The sequence below is a fragment of the Sparus aurata genome, chromosome 3 (assembly GCF_900880675.1).
Source record: "Sparus aurata chromosome 3, fSpaAur1.1, whole genome shotgun sequence".
NCBI classification, from domain to species: domain Eukaryota; kingdom Metazoa; phylum Chordata; class Actinopteri; order Spariformes; family Sparidae; genus Sparus; species Sparus aurata.
Genome location: NC_044189.1, coordinates 17,967,284 through 17,990,992, shown reverse-complemented (window position 1 = coordinate 17,990,992; position 23,709 = coordinate 17,967,284). Strand labels below are relative to the sequence as shown.

General features: G+C 38.9%; 2 protein-coding genes across 13 annotated transcripts in view; both read left to right on the top strand.

The window, feature by feature from the left end:
• The window catches only part of epb41a (erythrocyte membrane protein band 4.1a), a 61,765-nt gene extending 43,008 nt beyond the window's left edge, over window positions 1-18,757 (top strand). For 6 of the 12 annotated variants that reach the window (XM_030411907.1, XM_030411912.1, XM_030411910.1 and 3 more), the window contains 5 exons: window positions 4,654-4,782; window positions 10,359-10,475; window positions 12,589-12,669; window positions 12,978-13,097; window positions 16,074-18,757. In XM_030411907.1, the coding sequence (XP_030267767.1) occupies window positions 4,654-4,782; window positions 10,359-10,475; window positions 12,589-12,669; window positions 12,978-13,076 (426 nt within the window). In that variant the 3' untranslated portion in view covers window positions 13,077-13,097; window positions 16,074-18,757. The remainder of the gene's footprint in view (window positions 1-4,653; window positions 4,783-10,358; window positions 10,476-12,588; window positions 12,670-12,977; window positions 13,098-16,073) is intronic. The other 6 variants (XM_030411908.1, XM_030411904.1, XM_030411913.1 and 3 more) reach the window with 5 other exon arrangements.
• A 79-nt stretch (window positions 18,758-18,836) lies between these two features.
• Window positions 18,837-22,789, top strand: LOC115578423 (uncharacterized). The gene is made up of 3 exons (XM_030411382.1): window positions 18,837-21,279; window positions 21,385-21,667; window positions 21,775-22,789. Exons 1-3 carry the CDS (start codon window positions 21,194-21,196, stop codon window positions 22,048-22,050), a joined length of 645 nt encoding a protein of 214 aa, XP_030267242.1. The 5' UTR covers window positions 18,837-21,193; the 3' UTR covers window positions 22,051-22,789.
• Window positions 22,790-23,709: the final 920 nt, after the last annotated feature.

The following is a 23,709-nucleotide window of genomic DNA, read 5'->3' as shown; positions in this document are numbered from 1 at the left end:
TTTGTTCACACACGTCTTTTGCTGAGACCTGTGCATCTTTAAAACCAGTTGCCCTGTAACTGATTAAATTTTGTTTGTTTGTCTGAATGAGGCTCACTGCAACATCAATCTGCATGTTGGCCGACTGAAGTAGTTTGCTTGTGGTGTTAATCTGGGAGAGAATGTCATACCAAACCACGCAGCAAATTTGAAATCTGAATGATACGATTTCTTCAGCAAGGGAGTGGGTCTCAACTTTCACTATAGAGTCAGTTGTTTTTTCCCTGACTTTGAGCAAAGCTTCTCTCACCTTGTCTGCTTGGTAGCGTAATGGTTCGATACTTTTAATCCGGCTCTCCCATCGTGTTTCACTCCAGGACTTGAGGGTGATGTTCACATGCTTCTTCAAGATGGCCCACCTTTGAGGGGAACCTGAGAAGTGTTTGTAGATTTTTTCCATATTTCCAAAAAAGCAAGTGGCATCCACGGAAACTTTAGCAGCATCTGAAATCACTAGATTTAAGGTATGGGCTCCACAAGGCACATAAAAGCCTAGCCTGCACACCTTTATTTGCACCTTTCATGTTTGCACCGTTGTCATATGATTGTCCCCTACAGTCCTCAAAGGGGATGTTCAATTCTTCAAGCCTCTGAAGAATTAGTTCAGACAAGCCTTGACCTGTAGATTCAGGAGCTACAAGAAACCCCAAGAAGTGTTCCTTTATCTCTGGTGTTTTGCCAAGACTTACAGTGCGGACAACAACAGACATCTGTTCTTGATGACTTATATCTGGGGTGCAATCCAATATTATCGCATAATATTTAGAATCCTTGATTTCTGACACCATTGTGTCCAGTATTTTATCACTTACACAGGTTATCAACTAATTTTGAATTGTTTTCCCCAAATATGTGATATGCTCAGCTCCACTGTCAATTCGTCTCACGTGATCTTTCAACACTGGATCAAATTTAGCCATGAATTCCACTTCTTTTAGAAAGTTCCCATTGTTGGCCTGATGTAATGTGTCAACAGATCCCCTGAGTGCCAGGTTCCTTTCTGCCAATGACTGGATAATGCTGATTAAATGTGTGAGGACATCTCTCCAGCGATTCTTTTCAGCCTCTAAGAGGCCCATTTCTGTTTCATCGATAGTTTTCCCCTTTGAAAGACGCAAGGCAAATTCCTTCCATTTAACCATGTTGCTACAGTGATCACCACTGTTTTCATGCTGTTTCAACAGTGCACCTATGTTGACCCAATCCTGCTGTCCCTCAGTTGCCAGTTTTATGGACTTTTTCGAGAATAATTTGCAGCAAAAGCAATACACCGCATCTTTACTTCTTAATTATGTAAGCCAGCTCCGCTTTACTTTTTCCCCATTTACAAGGTGTCTGTATGTGTAATGATGGTGGAAGCTTCTGCCATCATGTCTTTTCGGGAATACGAATGTGTCCTCTATAGGCAGTGGCCCTCTTAATACCTGTTCAGTCCTTTCTGAGTCTGACAGGAAAGAGGGCCACTCAGCTGGGTCAACTGTCGGAGCTGCTGATCCCTGCTCCAAACTGGATGCTGATGAGGACACATCAATCTCGATGACAACAGATGAAGGACCTATAGGGAAATTAGAATAATTTTTTTTGACAACATTATTCATCTCAGAATGTTCTGCAGTACACTGAGCAATTATAAAGGCTGTTTTCTTGTTAACTTACCAGGTACAGCTGAGGTTGCAGAAGAGACAGTGGGCACAGAGGATTGAGATGGACCTAAGATGAAAAACAACAAAAACAAAAGCTAGCCATGTTATAGTCATATTGAAACTGATGCAGCTTATTTTCAAAATAAAAAAGTACAGCTATAGCTTGTAATAAGAAAACAAACTGCCAGTGGATCAACTTAAAATTGCTTGAGAAATTTTGAAATAATATGGATTTGTCTAAAATCATGTCCCTTGTCATATGATTATATCTTATATGTTATATTAAAAAAATATTCATCTTAGTATTTTCCGCAGTGCACTGAGCAATTAAAGGCTGTTTTGTTGATAACTTCCCAGGTACAGCTGAAGTTGCAGAGAGGACAGCGGGCACAGTGGGAGCAGTGGATAGAGATGGACCTGAGATGAAAAACATATCCCTTGTCATATGATTATAAATCATATTAGTATATCTTAATGAGATAATTTGACAAGAAATTAAATACATATGGTGACAGTTTTTGATCACCTGATTCATCAGCCTTGGCTGCTCCTGAGGAGGTGGATTGCCCCTGGGCTGAGTCAGTGCCTCCAAAATATTTTAACAGTGCTCCTGGGGAAGTTATATATAACGTATGAGCATAATAGGGAGATGATGTAAAAGGAATATGTTTATTTACTCACATAATTTACTGTGCTCTGCAGCAAACAATTGCAAACAACATACCTGTAACTATAGGTTAACTTAATTAATGCAAAACCATATTGCTAGCAAACGTCACAGCGTTTGTATTTAACTTTAGTAATTAAACATTTGCTATCAAACACTGTTATCAAAAACGTTGTTTTGATGCCAAAAAGCGACCCAGAATAATGTATATACACTGAGAATCAACTTATTCAAAGTATTACACAAACACAAAAACGTTAGCTTGAATAGTAAGCTATCTAACCTAGTAAGACGTTTTGAACTAATGTTAGCTCGCAAATTTGCTATTATAGGCTAACGTATTTGGAACAAAATATCAACAAATATTACATTACCAAGACATACCTTTATCTTGTCGTTTTTTCTCCTCTTCCTCTTTCTTCCTCTTTCTTTTTTCTGCCCCTGAAGGGTAAGTCTTTTTTTGTGACATCTTTCACCTGCTCCTAGCTTCTGGATGCTCAGTGCGCACTGCACGGTTGGCTGCACTGCACACTTCACTAACGGAGCTATGACATTTGAGCAGAGAGGCAGTAGGAAACTAAACTCTTTGTTGTCGTTGTTGTTGTTGTTGTTTGTTGTTTTTTTTGTACAATAATGTACATTTGACAATATATGAATCATCATCACTCACACGGGAAAAAAAAAAAACGAATTACTTTTTTCTTTTTTAAGTTAATTGCTCTTGGGGGCCCCCTAGTGGTCACGGGGCCCTAAGCAGCTGCTTAGTTCGCTTATGCCTTGGGCCAGCTCTGTTAATCCACAACAGTCTGTTTAGATGCACAGAACAGAACGGGACCGGACCGCCGGCAAAGTCCCGGTCCAGCTCGTGCCACTGCAGGTATAAATCCGCTTGTTTCTTAAGGTATGTCGTGGGCTTGAGCTCTGCAGTGATGGGTTCTGGTGCGCATGTGGCTACAGTGTGCAGTGATTGGCTCTGGTGCGTACATGACTGTGGTGGCTCCGGTGGACAATGCTCGCGGAATTTGTAAAGCATTTATGAAATAATTTATTAACGGTATCATTGCAGTCCAAACAAATCCGACGTTGCACACCCTTGAACCACGCAGCAGCCATGTTGAAAGTCTCAGGTCAGTCTGATCCTGATCCGCAGAGATATTTGAGGCACAGATACACACACACACACTCACACACACACACACACACACACACACACACACAGACAGACAGAGATTCCTTGCTTTTATAGAGAGATAATATAAACACACTCGAACAATGATCTGTGCATTAAATAAACCTTAACTCATCTGTGTAATCCATAAAATCAACAACAGGGCCTCAAGTAAATAGTCCATAATATCATATTTAAAAAACAAAGACAAAGATAAATGATAATGATAAATCTGGTGTGCACAGCATTTATTATTTGTATACAATTTGCATTTACTTTTTACCAAAGGTACTGCTTTCCTTCTATAGTAAAATAAGTGGCCGGACATGACCTAAGCACGTGCATAGAGTAGCCATTCATTGTCTTGGCAATGAATGGCTGGACTTTGTTCAGCTGCTTAACAATACAGTAGGACCACCAGGGCACTGGTACTGGAGGACAGCTGAGAACAAACACTTATTGTCCAGCAGACGACCAGAGCCACGAAAGTCTCTGTTCGTAACTGACACATTATTGTTTCCTAAGTGTATGTTCAGTGGCTGTCTGGTGTGAATGGGCTGACGTGTTTTCCTTGTGGTTGATTTGTTGAAACAAACTGCCAGAGGTGGAGCTAATGCGAGAGATTGTGAGCCATAGTTTCCCTGCCAGTTAACTCTCAGTCACTTTGGTTGCTACTGCAGTGTCTGTGGGCCTGCGGCAGAAGGGGAGCCCAGCGGCAGCCCACCCTGCAGACAGCCAACCTGTTTGCTCCATCTAACAAGCCTAGAGACACTAGTGACCCCAACAGGAGAGGCAGAAGACCGTGTTGGTGTGAAGAGGTCAGAGTGTTACTACAGCTCAAGAACCGCCAAAAACAGACATTACCAGAGTCTGAGTTAACAGTTTGAGTCAAGCATAGAGAATGCAACCAACGAAGCCAACCATTCAGAGGTGGAGTCGGGTAGGTCGAATTAGAATTCAGGTGGGACCAATAATAACAGGAGTCCGTCTTCTTAAACATTATGATTGTGCCCTCTGCTGTTCAAATAGAGCGATACCTAATCAATTTTCAATTTCTTGCCACTGAGTATGGTTTTGTTTTGTATTCAAAGATCCCTCTAAAAGTTTGTTGCTGACTGTTTATCTGATCCTTCTAGTCTCCTGTGCTAAAGACGCAGACAGTCACCATCTCAGATGTCACAAACTCTCTGAGAGGAAGTGTGATATACAAGGACATCCCTTTAGTTCACACTGAGACCAAGACCATCACATACGAGTCACCACAGGTGAGCGAAATTCAGGGAATTGTACTCAGAATAAAACATTAAATGCAGTTATATGTCCTAACTGTCTCATGTTGTATGCTATGCAGTGCTAATTTTAAAGCTGTCCTAGTACATATGTTCACTGTAGTGTGAATATAATTATGTTCACAAGGTTGTCTGACCTCTGCAAATGGGTTGAAATCAGCTAAGCTCACTAAACTAGGATATAAAACTCTTTTCATCTCAGTTAGAAGACATGGTCATTTAGTATTTCCATAGATTAACCATTTAGAAGGCCCCTAGTTGACACATATTTGGCAGCTGTGGCTCAGGAGGTACAGAGTGGGTCATCCACAAACTTTAGGGTTCCAAGATTCGGTCCCAAGCTTTTCCAGTTCACATGTCATAGTGCGCTGAAATAAGACCCTGAACCTTGATTTCTCCTGATGGTCCTTGCATGATGGTTCACTGGCATCAATGTGAGAGTTTGAATGGGTGACTGAGGGGCAGATTGTGAAATATATTGGAAAAAGTTGCTGTTTGACTGCAGCCATTAGCATTTTAACATGTACAATGAATCTGGAGCTTTTGGGTGTCCTGAGGGTCATGGGACCAGGGGCCTTATTACGGTATAAGTGTTAAAATTGCCCCCGTAAGCATGACAGTGCTGCCAGGAGCACACTCCGTGCTGCAAAGAGCGCATTAGAGACAGCATCATGTCCACACACACTGCCTTCTCCAGTCAAACAGCACATCCTCACCACCTGCACATATAGATTGTATAAATTATCAAAGCTTGGAAATAAACCCAGTGACAGATCAAGCACAAACATTACACTGCATATCCTCACCTGGCTATTGTTATTATTCTTACATTACATGTCCACCCTAGCAAACGTTAAGTATATAAATTGTGATTATCTTAGGGCTGTCGATCAATTAATGTATTTAATCAGAATTAATCACAATTGTCCATAATTAACTTGCAATTAAACATAATTTTTTTATCTTTTCTAAATGTACTGATAAGGGATAATTGTCAAGATTTTAATACTCTTATCAACACGGCAGTGGACAAATATTCCTGTGTTATACAAATGTGTCGTTGTTATTATTGCAACCATCCAAAACAATGACAAATGCCGTCCAGTACCTCAAAGCTACTGCATGCTCAAAAACAGATGGGCATATTGTCCTGAATGTAACATTCCTTGGTAATACTAACACAATGTAGTGTCCAACTTTACACTTGTAAAGCTTAACTGGACAATGTTAATCAGCCTGCAAACTTTAGCCAACCTGTTTGTCTCGTGTAGAGTGGTCTGGGCGTCTCCGGTGCTAAGTATCCAGCGTGGTCTGCCTTTGATGAGGGTGGAGGAGGGGTCTTTGCATCAGCGGTGTGCATGGCCAGCAAGTGGTATTTGTGACTAGATGTACTCCGGTGGTAACTCAGTTCATATCAACAGTTAAATGCAAATAATTGTGTTCTTGTGGAGAGAACCATCTGGCAGGGCTTTGAGCTGAACTTGCCATTAAAAAGACTCTTTTCTTTATCCATTTCTACTCAAGGAGTTTTGTTTCTGCTGCCATCCACAACGTGACTGCTGCATCACTTCCTGATTTCCAAAAAACTACGATATGGGCCGAGGGTCATAACGTGCATGTGTTAATCGTGCATCAAAAATATGTACGGTGTCAAGAGGAATTAGCGTAAATTTGTTATTATCGCGTTAAATTTGACGATCCTATTCAAAAGTCCATTTTCAGATGATGTCCTAGTGTGGCGCATATCATTCATTTGTCGCAATCAATTTTGGCACTTGAAGCAGTCAATCCAGTCGCGGTAAACATAAAAACACTGTGGTGCCAGATGTATTGCTGAGTGCACAGACTGTCCTCGCACTACTCAAGGACAACATGAATGGAAGAATTAACAGTATGTGCTTTGTAACCTCTTCTACTAGATAGGCCATGAATTTCATACTGTTTTACTGTGTTTATATTTGGCGGACCCTGCCACAACAGTGTTCCAAGGGTGTTTGTAAATGAGTTTTTATTTTTCATTCATTAATATTGTCATATTAATATTCTGAGTTTGAATATCTCCTCCAAATCTACATAGTGCCCCTTTAACATTTATGATGTGCTTTGCATTGACCATTTATAGTTGAATATGGGTGTGGAGAGGGATATAAGGCTGATCCACGTGCGCACATTTTAAAGTTTGAGACTATTCACCTTGTTGTCTTTCAACCAGTTCTGTGAAGCTTGTGTTGTATGTCCAGGATTTCCCTATATCTTGTTGCATTCATTTAACCCCATAGCTTTAAAAGCCAGGGCCTGCTGCTGATTGGTGTGTCTGTGATGATGTGCAGTGTTTGGTGTCTGCCAAACATAGCGTTTAGTCTTCCAGTTTACCTTGGAGCTCCCACATGCCTTTGGGTGATTTAATGAGCTTTCTTCATTAGTGGCGTTCTCTTTGCCACTGTCCCATAAAGCTCTGACTGGTGAAGAACCTGGGCAACAGTTGTTTGTGTCTTGGTGGCCTCTGTCACTAGTCTTGTTGTTGCACGGTCACTCAGTTTGTGAGGACGGCCTGCTCTAAGCAGATTTACACATGTGCCATATTCCTTCCATTTCTTTATGATGGATTTTACTGAACTGTGGGGGACAATCAGTGATTTGGAAATGTTTTTGTATCCATCCCCTGACTTATACTTTTCAATAACCTTTTAATGGAGTTGCTTGGAGTGTTCTTTTGTCTTCATGGTGTAATTATAGTCAGGAATACCAGTGACTGTACCTCCAGACACTGAATGCAACTGAATACTTATGCAGTCACTTATTTTACATTATATTTTCTTAATCAATTGATATTACTTTGTAGAAATCTGATTTCACTTTGATAAAAAAGAGCTATTTTTTGTAATATTTTAGTTTTGTATATTTTTTGTATATTGACCATGATTCCATTTATAAAAGCAACAAAAGGGGAAAACATCAAAGAGGTTGAATACTTTTTAAAGGCACTTCCACTGCTGGCTCCGCTGCCTACGCCATTTCACAATCATCTGTCCCATCATCAGCTCTTTTTGACTGCATATGATGAAAATACACTGATATTTACTGAGGATGAGGAGGAGCATTGCTGCGCTTCTCTCTGTGTGTAATAGTGATGTGCGGGTCTCAGTCTGTAGATCAGGCTGGATGGGTCATAAAAAATGATCATCCTGATCAATAGCAGGTTGGAAGCATGTTGGTGAAATATGTCTCTAATGAGATAAAATGAATGACATTACCTGCATCAATCCTCCAGCAGCAGAAACGACATGTATATCTCTACACTACATGCTTATTTGATGCACAAGGAACAGCTGATAAAGCTCACTGATTATTTAAATCTTGTGACTCGCCAACAGGATTGTTTAGTATTTCGTGTTTATGAATGTTCTGTGTTCTTCTGCGTATGAAACAGTCTCACACACAGTTCAGATCCATACAGTAAAATAGTTTGGTGTGAAGCAGCTGTCCAGATAAATCCTGATATCCTGTCTTGAAATATTTATTTCAGAAGCTAAAAGTTTAATTCTGTTTTCTATGGAGAGTTTCCTCTTCAGCTTTTAGTTTAGCTGCTCAAATGTTCCACAATATTTGTTACCGTTACATTACTGCACCCATTGAAATGTTTACAATAACTGGAAGCAGCCTCTGTTCCCGCCTGTGTAGGTGCATATTAGTAGCTGAATAATGTGCTCTTTAAAACAGCATAAAACACACTGCACTATTGATTGTAGACCAGCCTTTTGCTGGTCTACCGTGCAGTCCAGAGCGTTAAGCCTGACTCGGTTTTTTGACAGCCAATTTGAGAATTCTGGCCATAAAAAACAACTACTGGCATATGTTTTAAATGCTGTTATAGTATATGTATATTGTTCATTAAAACAGCATTACAAACGCAAAGCACAAATGCTATGTTCCACTGTTGCAGAACATTTTGTCTAGTCCTTCCACCTTATCATGTCCAGTTGATGTGCATGGTTGTCCTGTGGTCAGTGCATTAAGTGGGCCTTTACTGACTGGTAGTAGCTTCTGCCTGCCCTGGTGCCAATCTCCGCGGCGGGCTCGCAATCAGTAGTGATGCAACAAAACTTTGCGTCGGTTCTATTTACTTTACCACAAGCGAATCTGGCATGAAAACACACTGAAAATCTAGACAAAATAATGTCACTGCTATTTGTGTTTGTTTTTTTTATGTATTTATTCCTCAAAGCTGACCATACACACACATAGGCCTACGTACGTATCGGCTGCAGACAGCAGAGAAACCCCTCCCCGCATATCATCACAGAAGTCTATGATTCTTTCATTCCTATGAACCTCATTGTTGCAGAAAAAGCAACATCCCACTGATCCAGGATTCACATAAAAGCTGCCCATTTTATATTTACAGGGTAATTTAACAATTACTTTCAGCCGGCAGTTATGTGCCAGCTGTTTGCGTGTTAAATGAACTAAAAAAAACAACAAAATATCAAGTCATGAAATACCGTCTGTTCGATTGCACTTTACAGTAAGGGTGCATTATTTAACATTTGGTAATGCACCAATAAACCTGTTCATTAAAAGTTAATTAGTATCTGTCTTAATCATTTAGTAATGCTGTTTATGTTAACAAAATATGCTTTTCATCTTAGCTAATACAGTTAAAAGCAATAAGTAACAGGTTAATAATATAATGATACGATTTAAGTAATCATTAACTAATGTCTAAATTAAGGTTCTAACAAATATTGGTAAATGGTTGATAAACATGTGGCCTAGGAAGTTTGCAGCTGATCCTCATTATTGCTGGCTGCATACTGTAGCGTAAACATTTTAAAATGACCGACTCACAATCATAATGGAAGATCTTTAGCTGTATTTGTTTTATTGTTTGTTTAATAAGACGATAACATTTGCAATAACAAATGTTATTATCGTGCCTAACTCTTATTATAGTATTAATTAACTGTTAAACAAAGATTAAATAATGTGAACACGAATGCTTTAGTTAACATAAACACCATTTGAAAATTATCAATAAACAAATCAATTAATTGTTGTTAAGAAATTATTACTGCTTTAACTAATGTTAATAAATTTACCCTTATTGTAAACTGTTACCATTAACTCATCATACCGCACACTTCATCCAAACTAAATAAAACTCACAGTCAGCTCAAGTTTGATGAAGATACATTCTCAATTAAAAGTGAGATGTAAAATAATACCGGCTCTACATGCCGTTTTCACCCACTGCTGATATCTGGCTCTCCGTTGCTTCTCTCCTGCCCACCTTCATTCCTCTCCTGTCCTTGCCCCTTGAAAGCTATCAATTCAAACCAGATATTTTTAGATCAAAGAATAAGACAAGAAAAAATAACCAGTTCATTCAGATATGCCATTTCAGGACATATTTTGGTAGGTTAAAAAAAAATTCGGAGGTTCAACGCCCAGCTGTAGATCAAAGCAGTAGTCTCACAACTTTACAAATTACAGTTCACTAATACAAATTACAGACAATTGAGTTTGCTTAAATACTGTGTAACTCTTAAAAGCTGTCTCTCCCACAGCCTGTGGACAGCCTGGCAGAGAGGGACACAGGAGTGCTGCTGAGTGCCCAGACCATCACCTCCGAGACCATCAGCACCACCACCACCACCCAGATAACCAAGGTCTGCTCACTTCACCAACAGCCCAACAATCTGTAAATAGAGATCGATACCAACCACCGCTTACCACTTTCATTCACTTGTACCAGCGATATTGACCCCTCACACAACACTATTTAAGAACGTTCTGCAGAATGACTAAGGAGACTCTGAGCGGTCTACCAGTAGTTCTCATCGAAATCAGCGATACTAGGTTTCTAATGTGTGTGTAGCCTCACAAGCCTGATGTAAATTGTTTGCATTTACAGTTACATCTATGCAAAAATCATTTGTGCAACACAACATAAGTATTCTGTGGATTAACTGCGTTTTCTGTTTTATTAAAAATGTAATGTAATCGTAATGTAAAATGTGTTGTTTTTTAGCTGTTTCACACCAATTTAAAGCACACCTTTATATGCAATAGAAATACAAACACAATTCTATAAAAAAAAATTTAAAAAGTTGGTTGACTTTATTGACTTTGAAATTCAAAGTCAGTTCCAGGAGTTATTTATGAGTAGGGGAAAAAATCTGCACTAACTAATCAAATAAGAAGGTATACAAACGGCTTTGAATCTTCGAATTATTATGTTCATAATGGAAGTAAAACATGACATTTTCAGAAATATTACTCCGTACTACTTCAACTAGACATTCCTATGTGCAGATACTCAAACTGTAACAAAAAAAAACCAAGATCACATAGTGTAAAGTTTTGTTCATGTGATGGACACATTGTTTTGATTAAACCACTGTGGCATGGAGTAAGTGTGCAGGTGTTACATTCTGGTATTGTGAAGTGCTGAGTCTAGCTGAAAGACCCTGTGAACTACTGATGAATGACAGTGAGTCCTTTTTTTTGCATCCTCTGTCAAAAACTAAATGATGGTCATGGTGATCTCTTGGGTTTGTTCTTGGGCTTCCAGGATTTTGATGGTGATCGGATAGATTCAGTCATTAGTGTTTTCTTTTTTCCAGAGGGGTAACATGATTGACCGCAATAACCTTATAATACCATCCTAGTTCTCAGTAAAATTCTTGGATAGATACAGGCAAATGCACTATTACTTATCCTCTAATCCATAATACCTATGATGGTTTACAAAGCTGTCACTGGCCTGGCAGCTAGACGCTTTTTAAACGATTCTGAAAAGTATCCTGCAAAGACCCCTCACTCTTGCTTTTCAACAAACCTTAAAATATCCCAAATCTTTCATATGGTATTAATCAGTATGAATAATTCTTTATTGATCCCAGAGAGGAAATCGGTTCTTTGCAGTAGCTCCTTCTAGAATAGAGATATAACATTATGGAGAGATTTAATAAAATATAAATAGGGAAGACAAGAAATGAGACTAAGAAAAATAAAATGAAATATACATGTAGTGAAATATCAAATAATTGTATTGCATTTAACTATAGATATACATGTGTATATAGAATTTCTGTCTGTGACAATGGTCAACAGTATAATTAATACATAAATACTCAAATATTGCAGCTGATATTGCATAGGAATTGATAGGAAATCGTTGAATTGAAATATTGGGCGGTATTGTAAGTATGAATAAATGCTACAGAATAAATAGATGCTACATAAATTGTAGCATTGTTATTCTGACACTGGTCCTGCTCAGATTCAGAATCAGCTTTATTTAAAGGACATTCAAATGTATTTGTCTGCATTACAGTTTAGTGTTACTCTTAATGTACTAGGCTGAACAAAGACAGGTTAAAAAAATAAACTATGTTCTACTTATAAATGTACCGAACAAACATTGGAGGATAAAATTCATAATTATTGTCATTGTGTCAATACCAGTGGAATTAGGTGCAGCCAGATGCAGCAGAAGATGTGCGGTGCTATCTCACATTTCAACATGACATGCTGCAGGTCGAGGGATTTATTAGATATTGCCTCACCAATGCGGTGTATTCATGTTATGCATGCACTCATGTTCCATTTCATCATTCTCCAAGAAGGGGGTCACCAGATTTGTCTTACATGGTGGCTGACTGACAAGTGTTGCCTGTGTTTCATGTCAAACTGGATTCAGTTCTTATTCAAAATGCTTGATGCTATGCATGTTATTTTCTCGCTTGAATTTTTGTTTGTGTCGTTTCTATGTTGTAGACGGTGAAAGGAGGGATCTCAGAGACTCGCATTGAGAAGAGAATAGTCATCACTGGAGACACTGAAATTGATCACGATAAGGTGAGGAATGTATATGATCGAAGAAGAGTCTCTGATGGACGGCATGACGTCAACCCGCACTATTCACACTAAATTTTGTTGGAATGATGTTTTTCTCAAAACTTTGCAATGAAGATGTGGTTTTATTGTGTATTGTCACAGACTTGTGTTTGAAATGCACATGTACCTGATGTACCTGAAATTATCAATATGCTTAATTTGCAGCATAGATTGTGTTCATAAATCAAGTAAATTTGGTCCCTTGCAGTCATTTGAACTAAATGATGTGTTCCACTCACCTGAATTGTTGTCTCTCTTTCACTCTTCAGGCTTTGGCTCAAGCCATTAAGGAGGCAAAAGAGCAGCACCCGGATATGTCTGTTACCAAAGTGGTTGTGCACCAGGAAACAGAGATCACTCCAGAGTAAGACCGACCGATCCTTTGTGAGGTGAGTATCCAGCCTGAACCCTCACTTGCCTGTCCCTAACCATCCATTCTCTGGTAGGACTGGACCCGTTCACACAATAAATCACCTGCTGTTCATGTGAAATTATATGAATATTGCATTCCCTCACCATAAAACGATCACGTGCCCCTAACCTCCCTACTCCACCCAACCACCCCAAGGCTAAGTAATGAATACATGAATAAATACGAAACACATCACATTATAAATGAATTCATTAATCCATTTAAGTTAAATAAGGTGCCTAGCCAGCTGAGCAGTAAAGGCTATAGCAGGGTTGGACAACACGTGACTGCAACATATGAGTATGATAAGCTGGTGACTATCAGTTTAAGAAGTTTTTTTTTTTTGTGAGACTACATTTTGCTTGGCTTTTGTTAAAGTAACCCTCAGAAACAAATCTTGCATTGTAAGTCAAACACAAGAAAGGGACATTAACCAAATGTAGACTAATATACTCGGTCTGTTCTCTTGCTTCCATTTGTCTTTAAAACGAGTCATAGAGATGGAGTTTAACAGTCAGAGTCAGCAACTGAGGTGAATCTTTTTGATTTGGGTTTAACTAGAGGCAAGGGAGTAGGTTTGATTTTGAGATTGGTGGGGACACAAAAGTGCTCCAAGGCAGCACTCCTGAAAGTTGACGTTTTTTTACATTAGCAATCATAATTTCACGTCATGCAGATGTTATAGGTTAAAGCAACTAATGAAAGACAACGAGACAACTTTGAAGAGTTTTAAAGCCACATGGGCATTAAGCATTGCTATTCAGATCATCATCACACTAACATTTGTCACAGTGCTGAATCTCATGACTAACATATCCATCATACATTTTAACCTCACCTGTGAATTTCCAGCCTCTCTTTCAGCTTCTCTTCCTCTATCTCCTCCAGCCTCTCTTCCTTCATCTGCTCCAGCCTCTCCTTCTCTACCTCCTCCTGCCTCTCTTCCTCTACCTTCTCTGGCCTCTCCTCCTCCACCTCCTCCAGCCTCTCTTCCTTCATCTGCTCCAGCCTCTCCTTCTCTACCTTCTCTGGCCTCTCCTCCTCCACCTCCTCCAGCCTCTTTTCCTTCATCTGCTCCAGCCTCTCCTTCTCTACCTCCTCCTGCCTCTCTTCCTCTACCTTCTCTGGCCTCTCCTCCTCCATCTCCTCCAGCCTCTCTGCTGTCTGTCACCTTACAAAAATATGTTGATGCATGACATATGAACAGATACATTAGGGATACAATGATCATAGAGCTTGATGGTACAGTTATTGCCTGAGCAAAAAGGCTTTTACTAAATATTAATATTAACTAATATTAATTAATTATATTTTATAATTAAAAAATCACATGATCATCTAGAATGTGAGGTTTTATTGTATTTCCACCACAAAGTTTCTTCATTTGTGTTTTTAAATCGTTGCTCACTTCTACACAAATACATGAAAATAAGAATTAAAAATAACTTTAAAAAAATGTATCTCTTTGGCATTACATATTTTATATTACTTATTACTATATTATATTACTTTTATTCAATATCTGTATTGTTGAGCCTCTACCTATACACCCCTGAAGTAACTTACACTTTGACTCCTAAAGAAGTCTTTTCTTTGACATCCTTCAAATCCTATACGGCACACATGCACGCACACACGTACACGCACGCAAACATACACAAACACAAATGTAAATGACACCACTGATATTAAAATCCGTCTAGCTGAGTGACCCAGGAAGAACAAATGCCGAACATGTTGACAACGTACACTCGCAGTTGCAGATAACATACACTGCCTCTCGTCCGGTCCAACTAGCAGGTTGCATGTAGCTTTTACAAGCAGAAGGAGTGACAGCGGGGACAGCCACATGTAAGATGTCACATGTAAGTTAGAGAGAAACCGGCTGCCGATCAGGGAGCAATATTTAGGTTAGAGGCGGGAGTTCTAGCAGAAACCGACATTTAACCCTTTGTGTGCCATAATCATTGACTAAACACTACGGACAGCGGTTGTATTGATAGTGACTACACAGTAGCGGCTGAATATTGGTAGGGACGTGTCCCTAGCGTCCCTACCCAATTCTACGCCCTTGACTAGAGGTGTAAGTCAGTTACTGAAGCGGGGGTATTTATAATGTTGAATGACATGTCTATTATAAACAAAATGGTAAAAGTGTGACTTGAAATTTCAGTTGTTTTGACAGGCTGAGAAGATCAAAAAGGCACCGCTGTTGTAAAAACTCTTGATAGTTCTGGGTTACACCGGAGTGAAAGCTGATAGATATCAGTGCAAAATACTAACGGTGAAGGCCAATTCAGTTTACATGTCTGTGAATCAGCAAGAGTCTGCTTTGGTCTGTGTGACTAGAAAAGCTTTTTTTCTGTGGGTTCTATGCAAAATAGGGTTTCAGGTCACTGAAAATGGAGCTTTTGTAAAACTCTGGCCAGGGTCCTGCTATGTGTAATTATAAAAGGGCAGTGAAGGAGTATTGTCCAGAGAAATCCGCCAGGCTATAAGTTATCGAATTTACCACGTGGACAATTATAGTACAAGTCATTCCAGCATGGCCTTAGTTTTTTTCCTGGCCTCTCTTTGTTTGTGTTGGCCACTTCCCTGGCTTCTATTTGAGAATCCCCATTACTGAGCCCTCCGATTTTATTTTAAATTTTCTGCAGCCATCCTTACCATCATACATTATTATGATTTCAGTATTAAATTTCATAATTATCAAGTGCTTCCTTATGAATCACATTTTGTCATGATCTAAATTACAGCAAGCAAAGTCATTAATTTAGGTTACATTTTATTTTCTTACTTTGACTTTGATTTTGCTGGTGTATTGATGTACGTAAAATATAAAGTGCAAACCTTGGGTTGTTGAATTCCGCTGACTATATATTTCTATGTTTTCCTCCGACCATCTTTCGATCTCTCTTTCTCCCACTTTACCATTCTTTAAATCACCCCTTAGACCTGTCAGTTGCCCCCACTCTTCCTCCATACTTGTGTCACATTAAACCATTTTGACTGCAGCACCCCCAGCCATCACACCCAACTCCACGGCCTTTGACATGAAGCACCAGACCACATCAGAGGGAACGAGCTTCAAAGTTGAAAAACGAACTTTAACCTCCACGCGTGTGACGTTTGCCCCGAAGGAGACGAGTCACCAGAAAAATTCCTAAGAACTTTTCCCCGTATTCCCCCACAATCCCCCTCTTGTTCCACTTACTGCCAAAAAAATCAACCGCTGGACTGATGACAAAAATAACTTTTTTTAAGGAGGAAAAAAAAAAGAACATAAACTACAGCATTTGTGGTTTATTCCTCTGGAATATATACACTCTAGAGATTTTGAGAAACATTTTCAAGGGCATTTGGTCTTTTAATCTTGAGATTACTGGTACATTATTTTTCTACGGCTTTTCTTACCATCAGAATTGGTTATCAATAACTTGGAGGTCAAGTGTTTTTAAATGTGTTCCAAACAGCATTGACAAAAGAAATGTAGGTGATTTTTTGTGGGATTGTACACATTGGGAACCGAGCAACCCTCTCAGATCTCAGAGCGAGTTTGGTGTCATTTCTTGTACAGTTAGTATTTTATTTTCCTTCTCAATGTGAAAAAATATTTTTTCAATTTATGTACAAAAAGAAAGATTGATTTTATCAAACGGCGGGGGGCAATTACTCGTTTCACCTTGTGTAAAGCTCTGGCCTAAACACTTGTTGATGATGGATTTTACATCTTTTGATTGTTTTTAAATTGTTCTTGTTGTCGTAGTGCTTGTGTCACTAGAACGAGGCTTTTATCAGTATGAAGAAGACAGCAGTGACCGAAATAACCTTTTCTTTATGTATTCCCACTTCTGTCTTTTTTGTGCGTGCGTTTTGTTCTGTAAAACTACTCTGCAGGAGTGACTTCAACATTTTGTATTAAGAGCATTCCTGTCACTTGATGCAGTTTCAAGGGCCTTCCACATCAAGAACCTTAACTATAACTATCGGCGGAGACCACACCTCAGCTATAACGACAATGACAGCGGGGAACAATATCGTCTGGATCACCCTCATGAATTATGAAAAACTTTTTCCCTACAGCATAATATTGCAGGAGTTTTATAATATTGGTCCTTTATGACGATCACTGGGATAATTGATGTTGAATCAGCCAAGAGTATGAATAAATGTGTTTTCAAAAGAAGGTAGTCTCCTAACAGAGAGTTGGGTCCTCTTATCTCCGAATCTCTGTAATTTCTCTTTTCATTGCTCTGTGCAACAGTAGCAGCAGTAACAGGGCGCTGATATGCATGCTTGGCGCCACCGTTTACAGAACATTATCTTTCATCAGTGTGGATGCTCACATTGTTACTGTTATGGATGTGGTTCTTGATGTGGACATCCCTTTACTCATATCTACTAAGCAAGGCATCAGCATCTAAAGTATTTCTGGTTATGTTTCACATTTGTACTTCTTTTACCAAATGGGCAGTGTGTACTCATCCTAAAGGGGGTTAACACAACGTTATAATTAGGTTAATATGAGTGGAGTATTGCAACTATTGCAACACTTCAACACATCTAAAATGTTATCTGTTTAAAGTCGTAATTACACTAATTAATTAGACCAGTTCATATCCTACAGTGAGTGGACATCCTCATCTCAAGCACATTAGCACTGCTTTGTGACTCAACACCTTATTCAGGTGTATTAGGTACCCTTTAAGGACAGATGACTCCTAGCAAACAAATTGCAGATTCTACAATGTCCGCGGCGATATTCCTTAAGTTCTAATTGTGCAATCTGATTTAGTAAATTATTAGTAAAGTTAAATTAATTTACAAGGTTACAAGGTACATTTATTGTTTTTTTTTTTTTTTTAAAATAGGCCTACAAAGTTTTTTTTTTTTTTTTTTTTTAACTATGTTTCAGTCCTTTGTGCTACATCTATATGAGAAAATAGAGCCTGGGGAATGAAGCGGCTAGGTAGTCTGATGGTACAGCAGCAGATACTTCTGTATCTGTTGTCAGATGGCAGCAGGGTGAACAGACTGTAGCTGCGTGGGTGTTGTCTTTTAATATCTATGGGCTCTGTGCAGACATCTCACTTGTGCTTTTTTAACCAGGGTGGTGATGTTCCATGACCAAAAGAGGTTCTCAGTGATGGTAATTCCAAGGAACCTAAAACTTTTAACCTGCTCTACACTGATGTACTTTTTTCTAAAACCAACAATCAGCTCCTTGGTTTTGCTGACGTTGAGCAGAAGATAGATCTCTATGTACTTAGGTGCACCAAAAAGCATCCTGATTTAACTGATCTTAATCACCAAATAAGTCACTTCAAACTATTTAGAAGGTTTTACATAAACTTAGAAATTGATTTCTAAATAGAGTGCTAAAGAATTGCCAACACCATGACCCAAGTTGTGGTAAATTTGAACCTCTGAACCTAAAAGTGATGTCTTTTCTGCAAAATAAGATTATTTAACAGAGGCAGGTGCTTCCAGTAGAAAAATAACATGTGTAGCACTGTGTGGGAGCCTGTCCTGGACATTGACAGTTTAATTTATTAAAGAAGCACTCACTGTAGTTTTGGGGAAGAAAATTTAGAAAATTTAATCAGAAGAGAAAGATCTTCATTGACTGCTACTGAACAAACAAAGACAACACAACACACAATTCAATACTATATATATATATATATATATATATATATATATATATATATATATATTTATATATATATATATATTTATTTATATATGATATTCTCATTATATATATGTATGTGTGTGTATTATATTGTTTATATAATAATTATCTTCTATAAATTCTTCTCCTCAACTACATAGTGTCCCTTTAAAAAGATTGGAATATTATATGTATGCAAATGCACTATAACATTACATTGTTAGTGTTGTGACAATATATAAGACAAGTATATAAGTTCCTTGGTCGTGCACACTGCCCATTTGAATCAGACACATAATTAGTGTACACATATGATTTGTCATTTTTTAAACATGACTTGGTTTTCAGAACAGAGTTGTCTGTGAAGTCCTCCCAACATGTTATAGTTTTGTCACCGTTATGTTGTCTTCATCATGGCATTCCCTTTTTTATTTGAAACAAGAAACCCACCATTTCTTTCAATATCTTTCTTACTTGTGCACCCCAAATTTGCCATGACATGTAATAAAATAGCACCATGAATAAACACGAAGACCTTGTATTTTATCTTGCTCTGTGTATACCTATTATTCATATTTTTGATTATGATTTCACTGTTCTGGTTTGTCGCGTGCATACAGAGCCACTTAGGGTACATGTCCAGAAAAGAAAAATCATTACGTTTCTCATAGCTTGTGAGCGCATGAATGTATCACACACTCACGAGAAAGTATGGTCTGCACACATGAAAGTTTCCCACACTGTCCAGTGCTTGATTTGTAAATCAGTACGTCCCAGAACACTGTTTGCTGTTCAAGCCAAACAAAACTATCATTGCAAACAGAGCATCTGCAGGGAAAGGTGCATAAAAACAGCTGATTACAGCACCATCTGTCCCTTTACTACCCTGTTGTTTACCTCTTGTTTACCTGTGGATTGCTACAATGTTGGGAGCAAATGGAATAAGAGCCAAAAATTCTTAGATCTAAAAAAAAAAAAAAAAGCATCAGGTTGATCTCAGCTCTGTTTCAGTGCTACGGAAACACACACACACACACACACACAACCTATTTCAGCCTTTCAGAGATACTTGGGGCTAATGGTAATCATATGCTAAAATATTAAAACACAAAAAAGCATTAAACCACAAAGCCACTGCACGATCAACAGCAGTTCATTTTCAGCAGTTATTGTGAATGCTGTTATAAGATGAAAATCGTTCAGTTTAGTTTTCACAGTAAAATGGACATCTCATCATTGAGGAAGAAAGGTACCTTTACCCTGTTGCTGAAGGGAAACAAGTGCAAGTCTTAGGAGTGTGTCTTGCATTCCAATGGTTGGCTCACTTTAATTTTTCTACTATCCCTATTTGGAGCGGTTTGAATTTATAGCAAAAAAGTTCACTTATCTATTTGTTTTTCTCCGATAGAAGAACATTGACTTATATAAGGCAAAAAACATTTGCATGATGGCATATGTTCCAGACAGTATTATTAACTAATCAAGGACACATAGCTCTATTTGAATTTGAGTTAGACAAGAACAATTTATATTACAAGTTTACCAATTAGCCAGCTTCCCTGTGAACAAGTGTTTTTTGTCTTTGTCCTATTAGGTTTAACTGAAACAGCGTGATTAATCGTGCATAAAGAGGAGTTCTGTCTTTCGGAAATTATTGCAGAACTAAAACACAAATCTCAACATTATCATCTGTTCTTTCCCCCCCAAAGTTGGCCACCAGCTAAGCCTCACTGCTGCCGGTTGAATCGTCGAAGCGGTGATCATTGCTTACAGTTTTTTTGGATTGCATAAACACTAAAATCAAAAGTCGTACACAATTATAAAAACCTTACACTCAAGGAGCAAAACTCCGGACCAGATTAGCACAACTATAAGCACAATGTCAGCTTCACACTTTTTGCAAATGACTGCACACAGTAAATTGCAAAACACTAAACACACTTGTATACATTAGACACAGATGCATATCATGATGTCACTTCCTTGCAAATTCCAAAGCCCTGACTTTCAAATGACCACACTCATTATCTAATTGGTTATATACAACACTCAGGTGCACCAACACATGATTGCTTAATTGTAGACACACCAATCAGGTTCAAGCACTACAAAAAGGCAGCAGGTGAGTTCACCTGTCTTCTACCACAATGGAACGAGTAAGACGAGGAAGAGTAAGAATGAGAGGAGGAATTCAAAGAGAAGGAGAAGGAGGTGAAGGCAGAGGCCATGCCAGAGGTCAAGGCCGAGGTGGAGGTAGAGGAAGAGGAAGAGGACGAGGCAGAGGCAGAGGCAGAGGAAGACTGGAAGCAGGAATACATGCCCTAAGAAGGAGAGGACCAAATTTATCAAATGAAATTCGGGCAACATAAGTTGACCATGTGGTGAACCACAGACCGACGATGAGGGAGGCTGGACTGAGAGTTCAGCCAAATCTTAGCAGATATACAGTGGCATCTGTGATCAGGACATTTCGACAAGAAAACAGGTAAAAACAAATCTTTCTACAAAAGTAATCAACTGCTTAGTATGTACCATATCAACACTGTTCATACTGGTTCCTGTGAGATCCTATGTATTTCTTTCCACATAGGATTCAGGGGCGAGAGCGACAAGGAGGGAGGGGGCCTATTTTCACACAAGAACAAGAAAGAGCAATCATAAACATGGTTCTGGCCAATAATGCAATAACTCTCAGAGAAATTCAAGTCAACATTATTGGCGACGATGGCATTTTCAATAATGTTCATCAGGTCTCTCTCTCAACACTGGCACGCATCCTGAAAAAAAATCAACTTCAAATGAAACAACTGTATCGAGTGCCTTTTGAGCGGAATTCGGAGAGGGTCAAACAACTGCGGCATGCATATGTGGAGGTATGTATTGTTCACTTTAGCACTGTGATGTTACACAGTGCAAGCTAAATTTACTGTGTATTAGATCCATGTTAAACTCCACAATCTTGTCTTTCACTGTATTACAGAGAGTTTTACAGATGGATGCTGAAGAAATCCCACACAAGTTTATCTACATCGATGAGGCAGGGTTTAACCTCACAAAATCAAGAAGGAGAGGCAGAAACATCATTGGCCACAGGGCTATAATCAACGTCCCAGGACAGCGTGGGGGTAACATCACCCTCTGCGCTGCCATTACACAGAATAGGATCCTCCTCCGTCATGCCAATATGGGCCCTTATAACACAGCTCACATTCTGACATTTCTGGACCAACTGCACAACATCCTCACAGTGAACTAAATACAACAGATGCAATACATTTTCTGTGCTATACCTTCCACCATACTCTCCATTTCTCAATCCAATCGAGGAGTTCTTCTCAACATGGCGGTGGAAGGTGTATGATCTGCAGCCCCAGGCTCAAGTGCCCCTCATTGAGGCCATGGAGGAGGCCTGTGACCAAATTGACGCCATAGCCATTCAAGGATGGATTCGACATGCACGGCGGTTGTTCCCTCGTTGTCTTGCTAATGAAGATATCGCCTGTGATGTCAACGAAATTCTCTGGCCTGATCCAGCTCGGCGAAGAGATAATCCCTAATATTTTCCCTGCTGGATTTTCTTTTTTTGTCAGTGAATTTTTAGTATTGTATATTTGCGACTTCTCTGTGTACTTCACTCACATTACTCAAATAACTGAGGAGTAGAATTGCTAGTGTTTTAGGTTAAGCGCAGCAGTGTGTAACTGGTTCAGACAGAATTAAGTCATATGAAATGTGTGTGTTTTCATATGGTAACATAATATCATTTTTATAAAGTAGTGTATAGTTTTTTCAAGAGTGTTTCATTTTGCAAAGGATGTGAGGTGTTCTGCTAATTGTGTGTATGGTTGTGCTAATTGTGTGTAGTGTTTTGAAAAACTGGGCCCTCTATGCTTAAGCAGTTTTTCTCAATTGTTTACACACAAAAACTGGTACTTGAGACACAATGACCACAACATGTAACTCATGCACCAACCCCCTGAACCAATTCTGCTAAACTAGAAGCACAATTCCTGCTTTACACTCAAATTGCAGTTCTAAAACACACTTTTTTCAAAACACTACACACAATTCTCTGCTTTGGCACAATTTTCATAAAGAAAATCTCTTGTTTTCACGAGGAACACACTGTCATTCAAAATTCTATGTCAACTGCCCTACTATGTGTACTGACTCATCACATGGGCAAACACCTGGACACCCTACACAACACACTCATTCCACCAGAGCAGCTCAGGTACGTTGTCATTTGGGACAATGTAAGTTTCCACTGGGCTGCTCTGGTTCGTAACTGGTTCACTGCCCACCCACGATTTATAGTTGTTTATCTCCCTCCATATTCTCCATTCCTCAATCCTATAGAGAATTTTTTTTCTGCCTGGAGATGGAAAGTGTATGACCGAAATCCACAAATGTGTATACCCCTTCTCCAAGCTATGGAAGATGCATGTGGATATATAGCAGTTGGTGCTTTTCATGGCTGGATTCACCATGCTAGGTGATGTTTCTCTTGCTGCTTGGCCAGGGAAAACATTGCTTGTGATGTGGATGAGCTGCAGTGGCCAGACCGAAACAGAGGAGAGCATGCTGCACAGTTTTTTTTAGTTTTTTTTTTTTACTGTAACTGTGTACAGTCAATTCTTCTGTTGTTTTGTATGTAGACCGTATATTGTTGTATATGCACTTTGTGTTGGTTGAGATGTACACTGTGTACATTGTGTTTGTGGGAAAAATAAAATATATCTGTTACCGTGTATTTGTGTGTTCTGAGTATAAAAACAATATTCTCAAATATTTTACATCACACTTATGTATGTACTGACTGTAGTAAGTGTAACTGAACAAAAAAGACCTAAGTCATTATGATGAATGAAGAAGAAGTGTTTTCCATTCATCATAGTGTTTTACACTGAGCACA

Coding starts and splice junctions, on each gene's coding strand:
- LOC115578423 (XM_030411382.1), top strand. CDS start 21,194: ATGAGGGAGGCTGGACTGAGAGTTCAGCCAAATCTTAGCAGATATACA. Junction 21,280..21,384: donor ACATTTCGACAAGAAAACAG/GTAAAAACAAAT, acceptor CTTTCCACATAG/GATTCAGGGGCGAGAGCGAC. Junction 21,668..21,774: donor TGCGGCATGCATATGTGGAG/GTATGTATTGTT, acceptor ACTGTATTACAG/AGAGTTTTACAGATGGATGC.